Source organism: Zerene cesonia, chromosome 18 (genome assembly GCF_012273895.1).
Source record: "Zerene cesonia ecotype Mississippi chromosome 18, Zerene_cesonia_1.1, whole genome shotgun sequence".
In the NCBI taxonomy this organism is placed as follows: domain Eukaryota; kingdom Metazoa; phylum Arthropoda; class Insecta; order Lepidoptera; family Pieridae; genus Zerene; species Zerene cesonia.
In genome coordinates, this window is record NC_052119.1 from 5,573,275 (window position 1) to 5,599,810 (window position 26,536).

General features: G+C 32.2%; 1 protein-coding gene across 1 annotated transcript in view; it reads left to right on the forward strand.

Annotated features, from left to right (window-relative positions):
- The first annotated feature begins 266 nt into the window (after positions 1-266).
- Positions 267-26,536, forward strand: part of LOC119834073 (transcription factor collier) — a 41,490-nt gene continuing 15,220 nt past the window's right edge. The window contains exons 1-7 of the mRNA XM_038358356.1: positions 267-663; positions 1,780-1,915; positions 5,627-5,783; positions 7,078-7,141; positions 9,335-9,390; positions 14,273-14,346; positions 15,342-15,410. Of these exons, the coding sequence (XP_038214284.1) occupies positions 1,788-1,915; positions 5,627-5,783; positions 7,078-7,141; positions 9,335-9,390; positions 14,273-14,346; positions 15,342-15,410 (548 nt within the window). The 5' untranslated portion in view covers positions 267-663; positions 1,780-1,787. The remainder of the gene's footprint in view (positions 664-1,779; positions 1,916-5,626; positions 5,784-7,077; positions 7,142-9,334; positions 9,391-14,272; positions 14,347-15,341; positions 15,411-26,536) is intronic.

The window sequence follows — 26,536 nt, forward strand, 5'->3', positions numbered from 1 at the left end:
ATTTTGTATTCTTCGAAATTTGTAATTTGGAACGGGCATGGATTCAGAATTAAGTGGCGCCACCTGCGTCAATGTCGTCGTCCCGCTCTCGAGGCGAGGGCGTGTCCCAAGGGCGCCTCCCACAGTCCGCGGGGACGGACGGGGGCTCCGAAGCCCGAGCACTCGGCGGCGCGCTCCCGCGACGCTTGTTAGTGTTCCGCAAATCCACAACGGGATCGCCCGTACAACCGGGACTCTATCCCATAACGATAACACAGAGCCGCCTATCGGATACTTGTACAATTACTTTCAGGAATTAAATTTAGAATTTCTATCTTCTCTTTTCTATTATTGGCAAAAACCAGATTGAATTTAATTTGTTTTCGTTAGTGTATTATTTGTGTTCTATATTTAAAATGCTAAGGATATAAACTTGGGTCCGGTTAGATAAGTGTGCGCGGATCGAATTCGAAATTTGAAAAGAGCGTAATTTTTTAAGTTCGTAATTCGCGGGTGTTTGTGCGCTCTCGGGCGCCCTATTGGGTGTCCGATCGTTCGCGATTCGGTCGGACGAGTTAAACGCGGCGGCGGGCGGGTACACTGGCTCGCCGTGGCCGCCGCTGGAGTTGGACCCCGTGGGATGGGGTCGCAAACTGTACCCATCAGGAGCACCAAGGTCGTCAGGTATGTCATCTGTTTTTTTTTTCATAGTCTAAGGCACAATGACATTGACTTATTGTAAAAAAGGGTTCATTATGTCAATATTTTTAATAGAGTTAATTTTTAACTTGGTGATGAACAAAAAAAATTTATATAAATCAGAAGAGTGTTAACAATGGTCTGTTAAATTTATTTTCATGTTGTACCTGATTGTAATAAAAAAATGTATTCTGCTTGTAACTATAAGCAAAAAATATTTTTATATAAAAGTTAAAAATGAATTTCATTTGTACTAATAATAAGATGATTAATATAGCAAATGCAATGCAATTTAACTTGGGTGTATGTTCCTAATGCAGTTAAATTAAAAAAAAATAATTAATTAAATTCTGCTCTCCTTGATAAAATGTCCTCATAAAAATTAATATTCTTAACTTAATACCTATAAAATATACCACTAGGTACCTACTTACTCTAGGCCACTGGCTATCTTAATCATAAAATTAACAAATAGTATCTAAATGCATACCTACTGTTTCCTAACAATAAGAAAGTTATAACATATTTAAAACAAAAAATTATTACATTTAGGACGATTTTTTATTTTTAATAATTATTTAATTTGATTGAACTTTTTTGTAACCTAATTGCTGTAACCTAATTATATGTCTCATTGTACAAATTAAAATTTTTAGTATTTTTTTCACATAAATAATCCATCAATCAAAAACATCTAGTATTTCAATTTAATGTTTTAATAAAAATAATATAAAAAATTATGAAGTCTAGAATATTCAATAAATAGTTTGTACAATTTATTATTTTATTTATGACTGAATATTATACCGTAAGTAGATCAAGTTTTGCTTGACGTTGAATAGATAATCCAATAAATTAGTTCTAATAAATTACGTTTGTTATATTTGGATTATCTTTACGTATATAATGAGGGAGGGTTTTTTACAATAAATGTAAAATGTAATATAAAAATAAAAATCAAACTCAAATTAAAAATAATAATTATTATTTTATAATTTTACCGATATAAATGAAAAAACTTATAAAATAATTTGAAATAATCGAAATAAAATTAATCATAGTAAAATATCAATAGATAACTAATTGAAAAATATTTTCAAGGCGGACTTATGTTCGGCCTGCATCACCAAGAGGCGGCGGGTGTTCACGCACAGCCTCGCGGGCCCGTCACGTCGCTGAAAGAAGAACCACTCACCCGCGCTTGGATGACACCGACCTCCTTAGTTGACAATACGAAGTAAGTTCTATTTTTAACATGAGCGTCTATTTTCCACGGCCACACATTTATTGTTTTAGAAAAAACTCGACATCGAGAATGTTTTGCGTTCCAAATTTAAATATTTTTGACGGTCTTCTTGTTAATGTCATTATACAATTTGAAATTTTAAAATAGATTCAATTTATTTAAGATCAAAACACTAACGATAGTACTTAAAAAAATGTCATTTGCTTTATTACACACAAATAATTTAATTTTTTATATTTATTTGTATTGTGAATGAATAAAAAAAAAACAACTAAAAAGGCGCGGTTTTCATAAAGTTCGGTAAAATATTACAATTAATCGAACGATCGTAATCCCGTATTTATCAAGCTACCATATCACCAAAGCAACGAAGTTCGAGATAATCCAATTCATTTGAATTTAATTTACAATGTGAAAACAAGATACCGAACTCGGTCCCTTATTTACAGAGGTAATAAGCCTATTAGTGGGTGGAAAGAGCAACCAAATTCGATCACTTCTATTAGGAATTCCACAAAATGAGTCACAAGTGCACAATACTAAATCCACACTGGATTATGAATATAGGGGCGAATTTTGAAGGTCTGTTTTTGTTCGCTCTTCAATGTACGGTGACTATTTTTAAAGACATTTAAATATTTGTTCTTAAATATTGATAGATTCGTTATTGTATGAATAGTACAGAAATACTTATTGTATGAGTGAATTAAATAATATTCTCTCGATTGCGACCCTATAAAATACCAATCTCTTAATATCTAAATGTCAACTTACATTTTTTTTTTTTCTATTCAAAATACCTAGAACATTCTAGGTGATTTTATGAACAATATTCATATCTATGAGCGTTTAAAAATCGAAGCACAGATAATATGAGAGTGGATATAACGGCGCAAGTAAATTCTAAAAGCACAATGATTTATGACCATAAACGTACACAATACAATAACTAGCACACGATGTCCAATCAGGGGTGCGCAAATTTCGCCGGCGATAATGAAGCTACCGTAACAAGTGTATTCATGAACGAAAAGGGCGTGATAAATCATAACTGTGGGTTTACAGACTCCAGATAATGAACGGTCTATAAATTAACATTTCAATGGCTATATATAATTATCGTGAATGATATGAGGTGTAAAATTTTGTTGGATGGCAAGTTATGTTTGTGGCGTCTATTCTTACGACAAGTACTTTTAACGTACGTTTATATTAATAATATAAAAATAAAATAAAATTCGCTAATTTAAAAACTTTGGGATGTATCTGTTTTTGAAATAAAATAGTTTTCTTTTGTTTTCTTTAATTCAAACAATTTCTAGGAAATTAATTTAAGCTTGCATAAAATATTTATTATCTAGTTATATGATTTATAATATTATTAAAAGACACGAGTTCGTTGTAAGAAGGTTGCCTTGAATTAATACAGATTCGTTAAGAACCACCACAGCCATATACTACCTCAACAGTTATTTAAACTCAAATCATCAAATTTAACGAAGTAGGTACCCCAATACTTTTCAATAATTAAGTTGTGCAACAATATGCAGCATTTGGTTTATAATATGACGTATTGGTACACTCGATTCTCGAATTAGTACGCATTGTTTGCGGAGGGCTCTCCCGACATCTGTCGTGTTTTAGCTTACATATAATGTTTATTTTACTCACTGACGTAACTCTTGAGTAAACAGTTTATAGTATTGTTTATTTTTACTGAAGTTTATTCATTATCTGTTGAGGGTTCGGCAAATTTTGGCATTGTGAAGAGGTTTTTGGTCGTGTGTTACGTACGAATGCACTGTAGAATATTAAGACAGTGGGGTGATTTTTTAATTCTAAACTCATCATTACATTTAATCACATAATGTATTTTATTTGGGTTAATATAAAATTAAACAAGGTCCTTAAAAATTATGGCAAATTCTAAAATTGTAAGAAAAATTGCTATATTTATATATGCCTTTTCGAATATTTATTGTTAATATTAATTACTTTTCAACAATATTTTGGTATTCACCGGACTTTGTACCGAAAGTAATTTCGATTACGAAGAGAAAATTTATTAGAGTTAATAATTAAATAATTTTCACCGGGCCATGACAAATAGCAGTAGATAGATAGCCAACTGGCAGTGATGACAGCCTCATTTGTTTAGTTGGATTCCAGTCATTAAGGCCCACCCCAAACCGATTAGATGGTTTTTGTCAAATTGCACTTGCATTACATTAATGATGCACATAAATCCTATCATGCAGCTCATTCATTATTAAAAAAAAACATATTTGGTATATAAAATAATTATGAAGTATCTACTTTAATACTTAATTAAACTGTTAATGTATTTGTGTTAAAGCAAACTCATATATGTTTAATGTTTTTAAAATACTATACATTTATAGTCTATAATAATATGTAGTTATATACAATCTGCGCGTATCAAATTTTCAAACTTCGAATGCCAGCTGAAAAATTGTTTCGGCGGCGAAAAAACAAAATCGCATCGAAGATTGACAAATCTACCGTGATCTGTAAGCGAAAAAAGCGCTACAACCTAATCGCGAGTACGCTGCCGAAACTGGTAGCGATAAATAAAACAATGGAGCGTCGCGTGCGAGGGTATAAAATGGCAATCGCGAAACCAATTTGTTTACGCAAATTCTGCAGCAGGGAGATGAATGGGCTACCATACCGTAATACGGTCCTGGCGGGTAATGCTGTATTGATAGTGTTGTCACGTATACTATGCTATATCGATGATAAATTGGTCAATATTTACAAGTTTCATATTTAAATGCAATATATTTCATGTATAGGAGTTCTCTGAATATTTTGAAGCATAACGTTGTAGGAGAGAGATGTTTGATTTCTACTATATGCAGCTGGGTGTAATTATCTTAAAAACAGCTTCTTTTTCTACATTTGTGTACCTAAAATGCAGTAACAGATCACACGTGTTTGTTTCGAAGTGTGTATTCATACAACAGCACTTCATTATTAATATGGGTTAGAACTTAGATTTTAGAAATTGAATAAGAAATTTTTCTAATGAATAAAGCTTCCGAATAAAGCTATTCAGAGGCATGCTGAAAAAATATAACCCGACCGTTTTAGGGTGGAATTGAATGTGAAAGAAAAAAAACGAACGTTGTTGGCAATTTGCAAATAGTCATATCTTACCGGCCGCAACACAGATCATAAATCATTTTAAAGGGATTTTTAATCTGTTCTATTGTTTGCGTTTATGGCTCTTTGAGTAAGACAGTAAAATGTTTAACTATTTTCATATTTTCATGTGCTTATTTGTCGCGAATAACTGGTTGGTAACAAGGTTTATGGCATCTTAAATTTGAAGATTAATTTGTAAAGACATTGTTTTTGTTTCGAGACTTAGTAGTAACGAATTCATACTTTTTGCGATATCTTATTTCTATACAATATATATAACAATAACAATAGGTATTTTCACAATTGACCATAGAATTATAAAGTTTATTTTTTCTTTATCAGGTATCTACTACCTTTATAGACTACCCATAGATACATTGATATGACGTAATTTGTAGGTTTTTTAATTAATAATTGAAACTTCAAATAACATACTTAGCAGAAAGAAAAGAATGAGGTAACAAAATTTTCGTAAACTAAGTATTTTTAAACATGCTGTTTTTTTTTAAACAATGTATATTTTTGTTTAAACAGTAGCGTGGGTGTCGGTCGGGCGCATTTCGAGAAGCAGCCGCCAAGCAACTTGCGCAAGAGCAACTTTTTTCACTTTGTCGTTGCGTTGTACGACCGCGCGGGGCAGCCAATCGAGATTGAACGCACCGCTTTTATAGGATTTATTGAAAAGGACCAGGTAAGGAGTGCTTGTATGTCTGTGCTTGTTTATTAAATAAATTAACATATTCATAAAGGTATACCTATGATAGGTACGACGTCTCTTTAAAATTGAGATGACAAAAAATAATTATGAACTTAAATTAATATTTACCATGTTTTGAACCGTGAAACCAAAACTATTCGAAAAGCTTAAATATAAGGTATTTTTATCAAACAACATACAACACAGAGATAGAGTCCCAATAAATAATTCAAAAATTAAGCCTTTAATTCAAGTTTTATATCAACATAAATAATACCGATAAATAATACATAGTCACCAAATAATTCGACATACAGGATATTTCACGATCGACACCAAACAATCCTGTTTTATCTCGCAACCAAACGAATCCTGTTGGTCGTTACGTAATATTTCTCATACAATGTACAAACTATTAATGATACGTTTATCAATAAATCCATTTGATAAGTATCGTGAATCAGCCGCTCGGTCCATCAATCAGGATCGTTGGGACGCGTACTATTGTGCACAATGCATTTAAATAATTTAGCTGCGTTGGTGGCACATGTTTGTTATAGAGATTATTGGCGTTTGATGTGTCGTAGAATGCATTGTTTTTATATTTAACACTACCTCCTTTTTGAAGCGTTGTTGATATGATTATAAGATACGGTCTACGAACTTTCTTTTTGTGTGCTATTGAAACATTCAGTCACTATTTTATGAGCGATTTCAATTTGCAAATCAAAACGCAGTATTTATCAAAATGCATTTGAAGTTTATTTTCCTAGATTATTATGAAATACAGATATATTGCTCGAATTTTTCTTAATTTTTAACATTTTATCACACTCGCTCCTAGGTCAAACAATCCAAAAACCGAAAGAATTAAAAGAGTCTAAACAACGTCCTAAGTAAAAGTCAGTAGGTACAACGTATAAAATATGTGTAGAACTTTGTAGGCCGCGCTCGGGTCGCGCATTCACACGTCTTGTTTGTTTGTCCAACGTTAATTATTTAGCAGCAAACATCGTGCAAGCCATGCTCACATCAATGACATCCTATTTTATCATTCAAGACGTCTTTTATTTTGCGTAGCATGTACAATTCGACGTTTAAAAATGTGGCTCATACGCCTATGTGTGCGGGTTTGTTTATTCGAAATTTAAATTGAATTTGGTCGTCAGGTTTTTTTGATACTGGCCAGGGGTAAAATAATCCTTTAAATTCAAACAAATTATTTATACGTATATTTCTAATAAAGCACTGAAATATTTGTGTCATTATTACAACATTTTTGTTGCAGGAAGCAGAAGGGCAAAAAACAAATAATGGAATCCAATATAGGCTTCAACTACTTTATGCAAACGGTAAGTAATCAATAACAATTTTACATCGCATATGTTTTCACGTACTGTTTGTGTTTTGCTGATTTTTAAATTTTATAATAGCAACGTAGGAATAAATTGAAAATAAATGATAAAAGTAATTAGATATATATTATAATTTATTACGCATAAGCATTTAAGTAAATCTAAAAATTTTCAAGTCCTCTTTTCCTGCAGGCTACTATTATAAAACTAACTACACATTTTGATTTGTAAGGCCATACAAACAATGCATTAATATGAACCAGTGATACCTTAATTGTAACCCCTATATGAACCTTATTGCTTTGTAATAAGGATTATACAGAAGGCTATCATCCCATATTCAATAGATGCCGGGGACAATGCATACGACAGACGCATTGTAAATATTTGTCGTCTTGGCCGTTAGACCGAGATAATGGAAAATTGGCACCGAATAGAGCTCTTAGACTATGGATGATGATTGTTTGGGCTCTTAGGCTATCTGTTCATACAGTGGCAGGCACATAGCACTGCATTAATATTATAATATATTAAAAATTAACATTATTGCTTAAATTTTGTAATAGATACGTCTTATAAAGCTTTCAAAATTTTAAATGTTTTCAAGTGACTGAAAAAAAAACGGAGGAAGAGGAGAATTCCACTGTATTTTTTTGCTTTCCTACGTAAAAACTTTCGAGTAGATGAACCGATTTGATGATATTTTTTTCATTTGAAAGCTTGCCTTCCTCGTGGTACCATTTAACATTCGTATATATCTGTTTTAAAGTAATTCCGATGTCAGCTTATTAATTAATAAAAGAGTTTTAATATGTAAATGTTGTATCTATATATGCTTCAAATTTCCCTATTGTCTCGTATGAATTTGATAATCTCAATTAACTGTACGTAATCTTAACCAAAAATTGCGTTCTACATTTTCACAAATATAACAGGCCCCTTGCAATTACATGCGAAGTATGTATTTGAGGGTGCTTTTTAATTTTATAATACATATTGAAGATACAGGCCGCGATGTTAGGAGTAAAATTGTCAATGATTTAGTGAACATTTTCAATGTTATGAAATATTCTGAAATTAAATTAAAGGCAAGATTGATTTTGTTATATGATTTATTTTTTAACTGTTTACTACTTGTATAATTTACAACGTTGCTAATAGTTTCATTTAGCATGTTATGTTAAATTTGTAGCGTAGCATCTTACGTAGTAAAATAAATAAGGTAATTACATTCAACCAATAAAATTAGTACATATAAACAGCGTGTATTCAATTAAATTACGCCATTTTGTCGCACTTCTGTTTGCCCTAAATTATATATATTCCTACATTTAATTTCCTTTTTTAACTAAATGTAGAGTTTTCACGTGTTTGTCTATCAGGAATTGTAATATTCTTTAAGGTGTGGTTTAAAATTAGACATAAACTTCTGAAGTTGCTTAAAAAAGGGAAAGGTGATTCGAGTGTTAACAAATTGTGCAATGTCTACGGTGTTCTCGTAGCTCGCTTGCTCTTTATTGCTACTATGTGTAAACGTTACTGTTTAAGCTGAGGATACATGATATATTTGTATATATTTATTGTATTTATATTTTAGATGTATTGCCAAACGTTTCTGGTGGTCCGGGTTAAGTTTTTTGTAAAGTGAATATATATAAACTAAAGATTTTTTTATTTCGAACATTCTTTTTCTTTTTAATTTTAAATTAATGATGCTCTCGTAAAATTAAATGCAAATAATCGATACACAGTGAATAATAATAAAAATTACATTAGGTAAATATATCGAAAAATAATTTAGATATTTTGTATAAATATTTTTTTACGACATATAAGAATGATAAAGTTATAATTTCATATACGTATAAGAAGTTGTATGTATTATTTATATGTAACATTGCACCTCGTACTAAGTGCAAATGTAATAAAGCTGTTGAATTGAAAATTTAGCGGTGAACATAAATTGTACAAGCTTATAAACGCATCCTTCATTAAACCGACGCTGGATAGAGAACCGCGAAATGGTTTTGTTCTATTTTCAAAAATGGAATATTTAAAATTTTGAATTTAGAACAGGTGTAAACTGAGCTTAAGAGTAGCACAGAGTACAAATGACTTGTGAAAACATTTCTGTCTCAAATGATGATTTACGTTATGTCTACTGGCACTGTAGTGGCGCGTTTGTTCCAGGTATCAGACAAGAGCAGGATATATTCGTTCGGCTAATAGACTCCGTTACGAAACAGGTAAGAGTTTTGTTTCATAATTTTAAATCATTAGATTTTCTATAATTTTGGCTCGAATTTGTTGAGCTTTAATTTACTATCGTTTATGAATTTGCATTGTTTGGGAGATATTATTATACTTCTTTTGTACATAATATAATTAACAATACGCCAAAAAATAGCAACATGTAAACATTTTTCTTAGAATCTGGTATCAAATAACATAAGATAGAGTGGAAAAAAATAAGAATCTCGAATAATTATCTCATCTAGAGATCTAAAATTTACAGTGTACTTTGTTACATATTTAATATTATACACAATCGGTCTAATTGAGGTTAGATCTTCTTACTCTATAATTGCATGATACATTTCAAAACACAAAAATATGTGACACTATAATTAAAGTACCCTACACAAAAAATATTCAAAGTGACCTCAATCTAAGGGTCCGTACACACGTGCGACTCGCGCGACTGCCACGCGCCAGATCCCATCGCTGGCCGATTAGGGCCTATCCACACGCCCATCCGCCCTCTGGTCAACTTAAATTGCCTGTGTTACCATTATGCATTTGCAATTTGACAAGGTTTCACTAGAATAATCGTAGTTAGTTAGAATAATGTATTATTTAAATAATGTAAAATTGGGATCTGACTAATTGAAAATATTTCTTAATCCTATTGCTTTTCAGTTATAAACACTATTCCAAGACAATTGTAACATTCAAAATTTATAAAAAGTTACAGGCGCTTATTTGGTTTAATAAATTTTGATCAGAGAAGACTTAAAAAAAATCATAATTAGTATTAACATGTTTCAAGATCCACCGTTCCTGAAATATACTATTTCTCTTTTTTTTTCTTCTGTGAATGAATATAAATTAAAATTTCAATAACAAGCGAATAACTATAAAAAACTATAAGCAACAAGGCCAAAGATTGCAGCGAACAGCAGCAAACGGGATACAATTCCGTAATTCTTAGTTAACAACGTTCGGCCTAAGTTAATTATGTTCATGGCATAAATCTTTCGTAATTGGCCTCTTGTTACACAACACTAAGAGGCTGGGACGTGTTGAAATTATATATGTGAAGTACACGGCGAAGTTTCATGATGGCTTCCTAAGCTAAAATTGTTATTTATGTAATAAACGCGAACGTGATAATTGCGAAACCCGTAAGACCCTTTCGAGCGTTTGCATCACTGATTGTATCTTGTATATGTGAGTAAATATGAGCTAAACAAAGGAAATGGGGAAATAAAACTATTAGGCAAGGAATGCGCTACGAATATTATTATGTAAGAGTATTTCGAAAGATGACGATATTGACTAAGTTATTGTTGGGCACTTATACATATTTGTATGTTTTTCGTGTTCCGATTTGCGTGTTTTAATAAAGATCAGCTGAAATCAAGTACTCTTCTCTCAGTATTTTAATATGTTTTAATGCATATAAAATAAGTAGATAGGTTGTAATCAATTGTAACTACTACTAATCAATACTCTTGCCATATAGCAAAAAGTTGTCTTACAGTAATATTTATTAAATATTTTGCTATAAAACAATCTTTTACGTTATATAATTGACGTCAGGAGAGTGACACGCAAAACAGTCGTTCAACGAAAAATGTCCTCAAAGATGGCGTCCGGATAATAGCGAATTGCGGTTGATTTAATTGTATTAAAACGTTAGGCTGAGGGTACACTAGCAATCAGCTAATGTGGTAACCGTGCATGCGAACCCGGCACGCAACTATAGTACCGAAAAAATAGACGTCTAGACATTAGATGTAAGGGTTAGTACTCTGTGGAGGCATTAATTACTTGTATAGATGTAGATCTCTATCATTTATAGGCTTGTCCGACAGTTATATTTCATTTTCCATACTAAAATATTTAATGGGCGTCCCATTTTTCATGTGTTCAATTTCACAAATAAGGTTATATACCTATACATTTCGTGTTTATCGTTTAAAAGTGGTAGAAACTGAAAACGATTGTTAACCATTGAATAATGAAACTTTTACATAGATTTGTAAACGACACAATTTTATACATTCGACATAGACTCACAATTGTATCAACTATAAAGAAATCCCGCCAAAATTCACCATAAATTTTCTCTTTAATAGCATGAACATACAGCGGATTATTTATATTCTCACACTAAATCACTATCATATCAATATCTAACACAACCCTCTGTTTGAATATAGTCTTAAGAACGCGAAATGAGATTCGTCCAAATCCCATAGAGTTACGAAGTCCTGAATAGAGGTCGCGCGCAAAGCACGTGGCCGCGTGATTGTGTTTATTTTACTATGTTCAAACAACATATTAATTTGGATCTTTTTGTTGGGGAAATGACTTTCGGAAGCCATTGTGATAAAAGTCGATTATTGCATCGTAAACCTTGTAATATTTTTTCCCATACAAGTTCAAATATAGATTTCATTTACTGTAGTTCATGTATGTAGAAACTTTCGTTTTTGAAAAGTGAATAAAGACTTCAATTAATATAGATAAAGAGGATGATTTCATTTGATTCAAAGATTGAACTGTAGGTTTATTATTAATGGAATTCGCTTTGGTCTACGAACGGTATTACAGTTCTTAATGTCAAAAAGTAATTTCTATTTAATCGGCTGTTATATTTTAGGAAGCTGTCTCTGTCCACCACTTGCATAAAAATTACAGCAATGGCTTATAAAGTGGCCTTTAAAACAAGTATAATTCTCCCATAGACTGGTCAATATATCTTAAAAACTAATGTACGATATAAAAACTCGACCAGCAGCAACAAATACCGAGTCTGGGAATGTTGTCGCTCATGTAAATCACAGCTCGCGTTGTTTGCAGCGCACTACGTCTTGTCGTTTTCTTTCTAAAGGCATTTTTATTTCCTCTTGTTTACTTCATACATTTTACTAGTCTCGGCGATAACACTTTTGTTGTGAAATAAAAGTTAATATAAAATAATGTTGTGTACAGTATCTGCTATTTGTATACTTGTATCGGGGGATGGGATGGGGATATGTTTAATGAGAATCCTTGAACCGAGATTAGAATAGCAAAGAGAAAACTATTCGCCTATAAATATTAACATTTTTATATTATGAAACAGAGAGAATAACAATAAACCATTCTCCAGGAATGTACTAACACTAGTTAAGTTAAAGTCAACATTAATTACCGCACTAGCACTAAGTAGAAATATGTTTTTTTAAGTCCCCACAAATTCCCCAGAGATTGAATCCCATGCGGCGCTGATGGCCAATAGCTCCCGCCCCAACCTCCGTGGGGAACATTTCAGTTCAGGGAACAAACTAGAAAAATGTCCACTATTATATTGTACCTAGTTACTTGATAATAATGGCTCCCTTATGTTACTTTTGCCTGAGACTTCAGTGTATCTTTAGGGACGTGGTTGGGATAATTATTATTTGCATAGAAAATGTATGTCTATGTACAGGATTTATAGATTATAAAAATCTAATAAAGACAGATTAAATATTGATTATAAAAATGCTTTAAAAATTAAACATGCGTTTGCATTTAATGTCAAGAAATTAATATGGTTATAACTCTTGTACTCAATTGAAAAGTCAAATTCATTAGATGAGGACAATCATTTGCAAAACGCAGTTGGCTTATAGCAAATGTAGTTTTGTGTCGGCTTACACCTGATGCCCAATTTTTATGCAATCACTACCGAACCCTCTAGCTATTTAGCTTCCCTTAAATACTTTCATATTACCCTTGAATACCTTACAGAACGTCCTATCTCCACAAATCCGACTAAATCCTACGCACAAAAGATGATAATGCCTCACTCTTTCATATTCAATTAAATATTTTGTTAGGGAAAATCTGTATTTCAAGCTTAAGAGCTTAAGGAGCTAATTTTATGTTTTGATTGTATATTTGATATAGCTTACATTATTGGGAAAGATTATTGTTTTGATGCTTTTTAATGAGAATGAGATTATTTAATTTCTGTAACCTTTACATTGTATCACACTTATCAATTTCAATTTATTCAACAGAATAGTAAAAAATAAAGACTCAAAGCATAATCACAATACAAATGTAGAAATTTTGTTCATAATATTATTATCTTTTTATTTGCCTGCACAAAGATTGTACTCTCTGTTTAATAAGAAAAATTCAGTACCTATAGGAACCGGTAAAAATCGATGTTTTGAACATTTGGCAAAGCATCCAATGTATGATCAGGATTAGCTCCCTAAGCCTAAGGGCCACCATAATTAGATATTAATAGATAACCGTACAGGCACGTGTTAGGGCGGCTAGTTATTGGGAGGGAGTTTTAAATAGTGTAAAGAAAATATTTTAATGTGTTCTGTGATGATCAAATCTGTGGCGTATATTATACTGCTTTTAAATTACTTCGTTAGATAACATGACTTTATTAGGTCTTGTATGGAATAAACATACAGGTTAGATAGATATACTTTAATACCCGAAACAAATTCTTGATTAAAATAAAAATAAAACATCAGACAGTAATGTTACATTAAGAAAATTTATACATGTATAGGAATTCACAATCACTTCAATAAGATAATCCACAATTTTGTATTGCATATTTTTTTATTATAAATTAATATTATTTTGAAAATTCGTAACAAAACGTTCTATCAATTCGGTTCACGATATGCAAATGACCTTTGACTTAGATAATGAAATGTGATTATGTATTAAAGGGTGCATAAATTAGCAAAAAGTAATAACTTGATGAAGACGAAAAATTATCTTATCTATGAGCCGATTTTTAATTAATTTAATATGCGTAATCTTGTCTCGCAGTCTAAATTATGATGCGTCATAATTTTGTCTAGTTTTTATAGTTTGATAAAATTGCATTTTTTGTTCTAGCCCATTGTTTACGAAGGCCAGGACAAGAATCCAGAAATGTGCAGGGTTTTGTTAACACACGAAGTTATGTGCAGGTATGTATCTACATTTTTATTTAAACTCAGATACAACAATATTATATGATTCAATCATTTATCATATGAAATTTGAATAGTTGTGCTTGACAGTTAAAAAAAATGATTCTTAAAGTGAAGTGAAATTTCTTGAAAGACTGAAACGTATTGTTTCGATATTGCTATTTTGTTAATAACGTGTTAAATTTTAATTTTTCAAATATTAAACAGAAACATGAATACCCAATGAATGAGATTGTTCAATTGACATTTACACAATCCGATAGAATTGAGATAACGCAAACAAGAACTAAACATTTCATAAACACGTGAGCAACACGAATATCCTTATTAATTTAACAGCTTGTTTGGGGTGGTTTTTCCGCTCGTAACAGTAACGCGTCTCGCCGCTGTATCTATGTAGTGAGCGTAAAGATACTAAACGTCTATGTGTGAGCAATTAAAATTTTATTCCACCTTAGACGCAATATTGTTATCTCGTGTGGCGCGATGTGTGCGTCCCTGTCGCACGTCTTCAGGGGAGGAGTCTCAGGGGAGTCTGTCCTTTCAATGTCTTTGCCCTTTGCGTCAAGGAGCCACGGTAGGGCGCTATGAACACGTTCGCTTTGTATGGATAAGTCTTCCTGTTTCATTGGGCGTATTAATTTTTTTAACTGCTTTTAAATTCGAGATAATTATGTTAGTGATAAAGAAATTTACAAGAGGCAATATTATTAAAATTAAATATTTCTTCTTATATTTATGTTCAGTTTATTTCTCACTCCAAAGCATTTTTTTAATGAACGTTATGTTCAATCTCATTTCATCAATCATAATATGTCAAATCTTTTACCAAACACTATTTATTAAAAAAAACTTTGATAATAATAATTTTACTATGTAAATATCCCTACGAGTATTGAAAAGAATTGTGTTTTTAATTAGAATCAAACTCACTGATATTATGGAATCATTGATATCTTCTTTGTTATCATTAAATTATTGTTCTATTGCAGTCGATGTTGTGACAAAAAAAGCTGCGGCAATAGAAACGAAACTCCTTCAGATCCTGTCATCATAGATCGGTAAGTGTTAACACAATATCTGTTCAGGAAACGGAAAGTATTGAAGTATTTTAAATATGTTTATCCATACTATTTAAACATAAAAGTTGAAAACTAAAATTGTTCGCAGTATTTATGTAAATATTACATTACTTCGCCCCGGTCTTAATTACGAATGTGAAGGATAATCCAGATAACTTGTAAACATCCTCGCTAACACTCTCAGGAAGCCTTATCTGATAAATTGTTTCTAAACATAAGCATCCACGTGAGATCTATTAAACATTCAAAATATTGGTTATTATTCGATAGATATTATACGCTACATCCTTCCACTTTAATTTATATCATCTTTTAAAAACCTTTAATAATTCAGATTCTCTATTTACGATGATTCATCAGTTCATATGACAGCGATCCAAAAGTTCGTAAAGCAAATGCATTTTCACGATTTCAAACTTTCGCTCTGGCTTTCTGTTAAAAGTTCGGAATGTTTCGTCAGAAATTTTTAATTTCGCCTGTCTCATTGTTATTCAATTGAGACGTAGTGCCTAATGCATTTGTGTCTTCTACTAAAGGATATTTTTCGATATTTAATAATTTTATTTATTTTTTATTCCTTTAACTATCGTATAAATATCTACATACATATGTCCAATACACAATTTGCTAACATTCCGCCCGCGACTTTGCTCTCGTAGTCATAGAAAAAGAGGAGAACAGATAGTCCAGGACTTTACCTGCATATCTCCTGTTCCTGAGGGATTTTCCGAATATAGATATATCCAATTAGATCCTAAATTAACTTTGAACTAAATTTTAACCAAATCATTTTAGTGGTATAGGCGAGAAGAACAGACACATAAACAGGGTTATTTTACAATTAACAATATTAAATAGGGATGCACATCTTATAAAGAAGGTGAATCCATTCTTTCATTACGATTATTACGAGTCATCTGCTACCCGCAAAATGCGAATACAAAAGTCGCTAGCACAAAATTGCCCAAGCTCGTCTCACGCTGAGTCATTCATTGATGTTAATTTAGAACGCAAGCTAATCAGGCTGTCAAATAGCATATATCAATAGAAATAGAAAACCATTAAAAGGTGAGGGGTAAAATCTAACGTGGTGCTTTTATTCGGAGTATTTTTTGGGAATTCATTGAAGATAGGCAGGCGTCTCCCGTTACGAGTGGCCGTTGTTTTAGGGTTGATGTAATCGAGCGTTTGATGTGACGTAGCGATATTAAAATGTTTGATGTTGTAGACCACACACTCCTCGAATAACTGAATAATGGTGTAACGTAAGTTCGTTTCGATAAGTTTGATTTAATTCGTAGAAGCCGGACGTATACGCCGAGCGTAATAAATATGTACGCATTATAGTGTGTTTTACTTAGTAAGTCTAAAACACCTAAATGCATAATATATGATCGTCTATAATGCGCTCTCGAAAATGAAATTTTAAATTGTTATGAGTAATGAAACATATTATATATACTCCATTAAACCTAAAATATCACGTTATTTGCCTAACAAATTTTCTCAATACAATAAGTAATATTAAGTTTTGACTAGTTTCTATTTACCTGTGTTTAACAGTCCATGGAATTAACAAACATTTTGTGAGAGCAAAATTCAGTGATGGCCTTTGTTCGAAAATTCTCCTTGACTTTTCCATCGAAGCGCGGAAATCGTCGTAGGTATATTTGGTAACTGCGAATGAGTTTCAACCACGAAATTTCACTAATATTGGGAATGTCGAAATTTGTATGGATACAAGAGATGTATGAAATGTTACTGCTCTATTTATATTTCTCAGTTGTATAAATGTGCCTTAGATTTAGTATGCATACAAATATCACGAGAATAGCATGGCTTTATTGCTGTGTTTTTTTTTTACAAATTCTTTCTTCTGCTTTCACTAAATCTTATAATTTTGACTAAACACTATCATAACCAACAATATCTGAAGATACACAATATAAACGTACAGAATAGAACAAAAAACATTAGATCACTTATAGAAGCCACCGAACATGATACTGTAATTCATCAAGTCACCCCGCCCAATACTCGCTTAGTAATTCGATAATTGAAATTGTGCAAGTGCGTGCAAAACACCGCGCCAAATTCATTAAACTCCTTTTGCAGTTTTATTTTTTCACCGTTTTCATCCATTGTCGCCCGAAATGATAGCTAACGTTGACGGTTTAATTATTTTATGTGAGCCATAATGGTTTATTTAGCAAATGGAAACGTCCCTGATGATTTATAGAAGTAGGTTACATTCGTTTTGATGTTCTTAATTGCTTATTTTCACCTAATTGTTACGTAATTACATAGCTGTTGTATTAGTAGTTTGTGTCAAGTTTTCGTTTCTTTTTGTATTTAAGGATCTACCAACAATATCCCTTATTAAATTAAAAGCTGATTTGTGGTCCATATTCATTCCTTCTAAATCCATCTCTTTTTTATGTTTTTGATATTTTGTGATAGCGAAACTTTATGCTGCTTTAACTATATGTTTTTGGTTATATTTAGATAATGTCTTGTTTCTGCACTCCGTACTCTAGTTAACTTAGATGGAAGGGGGAGACGATTAAACATTTATAATATACCAAATTGCATCGTTGCACGTAACTCGTGTATCGATACCGAATAACCGAGGTAACAGTGAAAGCAGGCAACAATCCAGAACCCTTGGAATCAGCAGCAATTTGTTAAGTGGATTTTTGCCCGAGACACGATCGCGCCTCGTCGCGCTTCTGTACACAATTTCATTATCTCGCCTACCCGCTGACTGTACTAACGTATACAGCTATAGTTTTTAATATCTTTTAATGATCTGATCTGAAAATAATTTTATTCTGAGGCTATTTAGAATAGTCGATATGTACGCGATAAAAATTTTCCGAAAGTTCATTAGTACCAATGTTTTAAACATTAATACATTTAGAACAACAACTTTATAACGTAGTAAATGTTAGTGTAATTGTCGATAGTAATGTAAATTTAAATTCTTTAATAAAGAATTCCTCACCGTATATGAGCTTTACTCTGGCTATCCGAATCACATTTTATTAATACACTAATGTCGTCAAATCAATTTAATCTAACGAGGCCAACATAAATGATACACTCGTAATCAATTCCGAACAAAACAACCCCACGCAATCACTTAAGAATTTTATGAACCGAAATGATTAAGATGTTTTGTCGTGCTTGAATTTAAAACGCTGCCCGAGGGTAACTTGTCTATTAAACTATTCGATGAGCATATTGTGACTGGAATAGCTATTAAAGGATTAATGTTGCTTTTGATAGTTTAAGGGCATGGTAATTGATTACATGGAAAGATACGTTTCGGAAAAATAAATTGTCATCGAACAATTGATGATTTGGACTTTACGCAGAAATGTGGGAAGTGCTTGTAATAAACATTTTATTTCATTCCATATTCCATTCTTAACTAAAATAATCTAAGACTTAATAAATGTAGATTTATTATTTTTTTTATAAAGCTAATGATAATATTTTAAATAATTGAAAGCACCTAATGTTGAAAAAATGCTGAATATTTGCAGCCATTGTATTAAAGGATTAGTAAAAAGCCATTGGATTAATAATATGCTGATTATACTGCTCTTGCATTAGCAAGAGCAATCTTTGTTCTTCATGTATTAGATTTTACATTGTATCTGAGTAAAATCTTGCGTAAGAAGAGAAAAAGTAAGTAACTTCACATATGGCTTACGTCTACATTACAATGGATTCTTTACACCCTATTTCGGGTGCGACAAAATCGATTCCCAATTTGATATGACCCTCCCGTCTCTCTATTTGAAAAGCATATTTTATATTCGATCATTTTGCATCATTAGGAAATAACATTTTGTTTTATGAGCTTTTAATAATTGTTTTTAATTGTTTTTCACATACATTCTATTTTAGTCTTTATTCCATTTAGTTATAGTCGGGTAAAATTTTTAGGTACCTAAAAGTTAATATCATGCGCAAAAATTGCTACTAACTAACTTGTTTCACAAGAATATTTTATTTTTAACGTAAATACCGTAAATAGCATCTTTAAGATCAAAGCACACATAAAGTGCGCATTATAAAACCACAATGCAAAATTCATTTGTGGTCCGAATCTCTAATTTTACATTAGGGAAATGTTACTCTATAAAAGCGGGTTTCTACAAACTGCACTTTTCCGGTAATTTTCGGTCTTTTGAACAGTGGTAGAAGCGAATCACGGCTATTATATTATCTCATTAGACACGCCGCGGCGCGGCGCCTCTTTTCTTTTCGCCAAATAAATTCGTTTTTGAGCGCCCGATTTCCTCTATTACATTGCTTGAGATTTTAACTCCTAAACAACTTTAGGGATTTTATTTTTCCTTAATCATTCATTTTTAACTATATGATAATATTACTGTTATCTCTACTGAAATTTATTTGTTAATATGCGCTGTTACTTTAAATTACAAATAGTTGGCAAACAAAAGTTTATTGGTGCGCGACCACCAAACGGTCGGATCCAAAGTTACGCTGTTGGAGTTTCTATAACTTCATAAGTCTTTATTAATAGCCTTGCAGTGTCTTCGCATGAGAATTTACCTCCCTGTGTGTACATTATAAAATAAAGTTTAATCTTATAAGTTTATATGAAGTTAATTTATTTTATAGAGTTTTATTAACGAGTAACGAAATAATAAAGTAAGTTATGATAAAATGATAAATATTAAAATTTAAATCTGTTTATTCTTAAAAAAGCGGCTACTTGATTTTTTTTTTTAATAAGACAAAAATCAAACAAAAAACTGCGAATCAACAAAGGAAATCGTCACACTTACAGCCTTATATATACAAAAAAGGAAACTGGTCCCAAAAGTGTACCCTGGGGGAGGCCGCGCTTCGCTACGGCCCGATACAAGCACGACGACCGGTGATTAGGCTTCTTATCCACAAGATAGCGACAAAACTGTGCAAGACTTAACAACTAGGAGCATTTTCTTATTCCCTCTAACCAAGCATTTTCTTACCGTCGACTTATCTAAAGCCCTTACTCAGCTTAAATTCGCTATGTAATGTTGGCCTTTTGTAACTTACAGATTTTATTACTTTCTATTGCCGAATATTTTTGTATAATATTTCAGTTTGTTATGAACTATCACTGATTCTATCTTACCACCAATAACGTAACCACTAACACTAGTCCAAAGTAATTCTTTTTATATTAACCGTTTATGTAGGACGACTCATTAGGTTCGTTATTATCATAAAATAAATCAAGGAAGCAAAGTAATGAGATGTCGCATTTGTGATTTATACCGACAGTCACTAGTACCCTCTGATTTTTCTACTCGATAAGTCCGGGTGACGATCGTAAATTGAAATATGATAGAGTCGCAGTAATAAGCTCGAGTAATCGCATCGACCCTTCAGCTTTACTAGACGCTCGCGTGACATTGCAGAATGTCATATTAATTTAGCTGTATTTTTCCCTTTATTCTTACTGCGCGGTATACATTTAATTAAAGCGGCTTAAAATAGCCAGATTTCCTTATATTTGAATGAACGTTCGCAAAATCGAGCTTTACTCTTAGCCATGTACAAGTCTTCTATCTCAATTTCGACCTCATTTTGGATTCCAATACGTGATTCGTCGGTTCGGAAATTATTCGGTGAAAATTCACCATCTCGTTAGAATGTGCGATCCGGTCGAGCAGGGCGAGCCAACCGCTTGATAAATTGTCTGGAATAATAATGATGAATTGCAACTAGTCGGATCCTGATGTTAGTTCTAATCTATGAGCGGTTTTACTGCGAACATTCTTTTTTAAAAAATTCTGTGTTTCGAACATGCTTCACCTTCTAAATTCCATCTTGAAATATTTTGAAACGTAAAATTTATATAGTTCATTAAAAATACTATTTATGAAATGTGTAGCTTTATTCCGATAAAATAATATAAAAGCTTTACGGATGTAATCAATGTTATTAAGTTCCAATTTTGATATTGCTTCAAATTAATGATAAATCTATTAGGAAAAGGACGTCTCGGTTTCCATTTAATTAGTGGTAAGGTTTTATCGGTCCTTCGCTTTGTCTCCATTCGAATATTGCTGGAGCTTAAAAATATGAGACGCTATTTTCGAACGAAGTTAATATTACAACAATAAAAATTAAAAATAAATGTTTCTATAAGGGCAAAGCACACCCATTTCAAAGTAGTGAAATTAAGTAACGTTAATTGTTGCTTTTATGATGGCATTGCGTGAGTTAGGGTCAGATAGCAAACAAATTGTTACTGTGAACTTTGTCTTGGAATAATGCCCGTTTGGATAAGGTATTTATATTAGCTTCTTCGTGAATTTTTTAGTTCATAACCAGACGTGTAATGTTGACTTTTTAGTGACATTATGTCACTAAAAAGTCAACATGAACAACGTAGATAAAAAGTTGTATTTTATTATTTTTTTATTATGAAATAATATTGCTTATACCGAATGTGTTAATTTTTTCTATATTAAGTAATAAAATAAATAAAGAATTTTTTTAGACGCTACTAGACACACGGACACGCAAAAATTGTTTATGGAAAATCAGTACAATAATCAATATCAAAGAGTTCCAGTTAATTATAAAGGGTCAAATTTATTAATTCTTTCTAATGTTTCGGAACTTCAAAACAGCAAATCAAAAGTTCGTTTAAGTCTAATTAAATACGAGTGACTTATTCAATTAGTTATCATGATTTGAATGTAATTGTGACCTTCCATTTGATTAATGGCCTCTTCAATCTTCAATTTTGTGATATAATTGCAGATTATTGCTAATGGAATATATCTGTTTTTAATATCCATTAACAAAATGTCATTTGTAGATATGATTTTGTATAGAATGCGTAGATTTATTCATTGCTAGTATAAATATTTTCATTTATGATATGTAACTTAATAAAATCGTGATTGTCTGGCTAAAAGATAATTTCAGAAAGTTTTCTTTATTAATAGTCTTTCCAATTTAGCACGACGATAGACAAGATGTCTTAAATTATTTATAAACAAAACAGCTTATAAGTTATAACACATCGGAAGTTTAAAGGCAAGTGTATCAGCGCTGTTAGCTCTTAGAGGCGTAAGCAAGACGTCAGCACGTTTAAGCGCCAATTAATTATTAAGGAACCCTGAGCTCCTTGCTTTGGCTCTTTGACGGCGACTGCACAACAATGTGGGTAGCTCCCTTGATTGCCTGCTTTGTAAATTGCATTATCGTGGTTTGCTCGTGTTTTGTTTACTTCTAAGTGATAGTATAATTCTGATCGAAACGTATGTGTATTATGGAATGTTCCTATGGTCAAATAAAATGAATGTATGCGTGACATTATTGAACACTTTTCTTCAGTTCAGATGTTTTTACTGATTTAAAGCTGTGTGCCTCGACCCGGATATAAAAGGAATAACTAAGTCTTAAATGTTTCTGCTAAATTAATTATATAAATCCATTTAAAAATATCTAATCATTTTTTCGTATTAATCGATTAATATTAATTTACAGTTATTTTTATTTTTGTAGGTAATAAGTACGATGAGCGAACAAATATTCTTAAATATACTAATAATATAAATTGACAAAATTCCTCGAAAAACAAACGCAAGCTGAGTTTGTGTTGTATTGAATAGATTGGCCTTTTGAAAGGTAGCAGTATATTGTGCGTCTCCAAGAATGGAAAGTGCTTTTAAACTGTATTTCGGCAAACATATCGCAGGGGTCGCCTTTGATAGAGGCGCCTTTTTCAATTGTCACTTGTAAATCCAATTTTCGCTATATGTCACTATCGGTAGGGAGAAAATAATAATAGACATGTTCCTGGAACGAATATTTTTCACTTTATGTGTATTTTAGACATTAAAATTGTGCTCAAAATTAAAGTATGAATTGTCCATTTTCTAAAATCTTCAATAGGAATTTTTAAAGATTTAGTTAGTAGTGTATACAATTAGTTGTGTCGGTCTTTAATTACTAAATTCTATTTCTTTTCGTTTATATTTACTTATGTCTAATAATAATAATAATTCATTTGTAGGTATCAGTGAGAAGAAAGTGAATTTTAAATCCCCGAAAGAAATTCAGTTATACTTTTACTAGGGGTCGGTTAAATTGCATTGAGCTACCCATTAACGCCTTGTCAGATTGGATTTCGATTTATGCGTTTGATAAATGAGATATAATGCATTTGTGCCGATAACAAAACAAGATCATGTGTTGTTATCTCTATATATTTAAAGGGGAAGGATAGACGCGAGAATTAAAAGAAGTTGAAGTAAAAGTTTATCGTGTAATTTATTTTTCCTGTACCTGGGCTTTTTTACTCTTCATATATTATGATAAATTATTTTATCGTTATATGGCGTGAACAGTCATTTTTAGTCTTGTAAGTTGTACAGCGATGCAAGTTTTTGACTTAAATAGTGTATCTACTACTAGTTCGTCCGTGTAATCAAAGATTTTAAAGGGATCAAAATCTTATTTCCTTCGTCGAGTCACAAACTGTTTTCATACCAAATCTATACTAATATTCTAAAGCTGAAGAGTTTGTTTGTTTGTTTCAACGATCTAAGCCTGAGCTTAGACCAGTAGTTCCCGAGAACTACTGGTCTAATTTAGAAAATTCTTTTTGTGTTTGATCGCCCATTTATTAAGGAAGGCTATATATGTACCACGGGCAAAGCCCGGGCGGACCGCTAGTTTTATCTAAATTGGTATTTTGACAAATAGTCTAGACCTTAGGAAAGGCTTAAAGCTACTCCTTATCATATCGCGCGATATAACCGAAATCCAAGCGGGCTAAGCCGCGGTTGGAAAGTTAGTCCTATGTATTATAATAATATATACATTTCTACAAATTACACTTTTTTTTTAATGTGGGTTATATAGCACGTACTACGTACAAAATCGAAGTAAAAACTCAATAGTAAAATACAAGCGCTCTAGTTTGTATAAAGGACCATTTGTTCTCAGCTCCCTACTATTTTTCCTGTTGTCACGGAAAGTTAATGAAAGAATTAGCTTTCATTACATCTGATACGATTCGTTAAAGGGATTCTCGAATGGATCCACGATCTTCGTGACCTTTACAAGGCGGGACGTGGGATAAGGCGATTATCTGTGATTAGTTTTTTATGCGTACATAAAATTCCTTTAGTTTATTGGTCCGTGTTAGGTAAAATTCTAGACTTACATGGAAACCTTGCACTACAAAGAATATAAAGAAGTCTCTTTTTAGTCTTTCTTAGTCATTTCGAATTATATATATCTAAATTAAAATTTGAGAAATGTGGGTAACATATGTCTATAATCGGAATATAATATACATATAAGTATAATATAACGTTAGCACGCAAGGGGAAGCCGCCGACTTCCAATTTTAATGCATTAATTAAACCCTCCTGGCTGATCCCCGAAAATCGTCTAGAATCTCGCTCTGTTTAAATTAGTGCAGAATTCATTGTCTTTTTTAATTCGTCTTCCAACTTCAAATAAGACTTTTTTTTATTACGCCGCGCCACATAAAAGGGTAGACCAGGTTCCATCCCGTCCCGTCGTTCATTTCCAAACGCTAATTCCTCGCTCCGAGATACTGATTGGACGATATATTTAACAATGCTACAGTCACGCTCTGCGAAAAAATACATTCCGTGAACTTACTTTTTTCCCGCGCCACGATTTCTTATTTCCATTCCTTGGGAAATCAAAGGTTGTAAGATACGTGATGGGAAACACGCGTTAATAACGCTAATTTCAATTAGGGGAAGGTCGTGTTTGGCTTACACATTGGTATCGTTTTGTTGTATGTTTTTCAAAGTATGCAAGAATATTACGGGTGCCCATGGAGGGTCTTAACGGGAGGTCGTTTGCTGTGCTGCCAGCCTTCTAAGATTAATGACGTTGCTCCAAGACACTTCGTAGAGACAGACGTGACAAAAAGCGTTAAAATTAAATGAAACCAGTAAATAAAATTGATGGAATAATTGTTATCTTTTGTATTATGCGATAGAAATTAGAATAAATTATTTATTTTTTACTTACGATGTATTCTTAGTTCAGAAACTCTGTATCAAAACTATTAAAATGAGAATTACACATTTAACATGGTACGGTTTAGTCAAAACGGGACAGCATTATACAGAAGCCAAATGTGCGTATAGGACGGCGATATTGATATTGTAATACCTTTTTTCGATGTAACATTTGCTTTCTTTGCAGCGTTTTTATCGCGGTCGTTATATTTTGATAGAGCAGTTTTGTAGGATCGCCGATATAACGTTTATCTTTTGGTTTAGGTTGTACCTTTAGAGGGTTTAGCAGATATAGAGCCCTTGTTTGTTTATTTTCCATTTTACTTCTTAAAAACTTCCAGGCGTACTTTGTATGTAAAAATGAATTACAAATATTAGGAAGGCGTCAATTCTGAATTAAAATATTACTCGTTTACTACTATTACAGTAATCTTTTAATATATAAACCAACGTTATCTAAATCAATTTGATCAGAATCAGTTAAATATTTTTAAATATATTAAAATCATAAAAGTGAAGTCCCGTGTCCCCTAGTGGGGTATGGGGCAGATGATGTACATCTGTTTCACTGATCGATTTTCTTTACGGACAAGTAGGCGATCAACCTTCTGTGTCCTGCCAGACGGAGACATTTTTCTTTTGTACGTCCCCACCGGGAATTGAACCCAGGATCCCTCGGTTCTACGCTCACGCGTTAACCACTGTACCAAGGAGGCGGTCATATTAAAAGCATACTGACGTTATAATACATGCATATCATAGCATATAATAAAAAGAATAGGATATTATTAATGTATCATCATCATGAATAATATTGTTATCAATACCGGAGACGATTATACTTATCCAAATAGCAAAACAAAAATTCGCCCTTTTTAATTATATAAACGATGTACGATGCTTTATGACACCCAACTCTAGAACAATGCACTTAATTCGATAGCATAAAACAGATTTATTATAACCTTCAGTACCTACACAGACATGATCCATAGAGCTATGAAAACATATACGCGAATTTCCCAATAATAAATTATGGACCTTGTCCGCTTA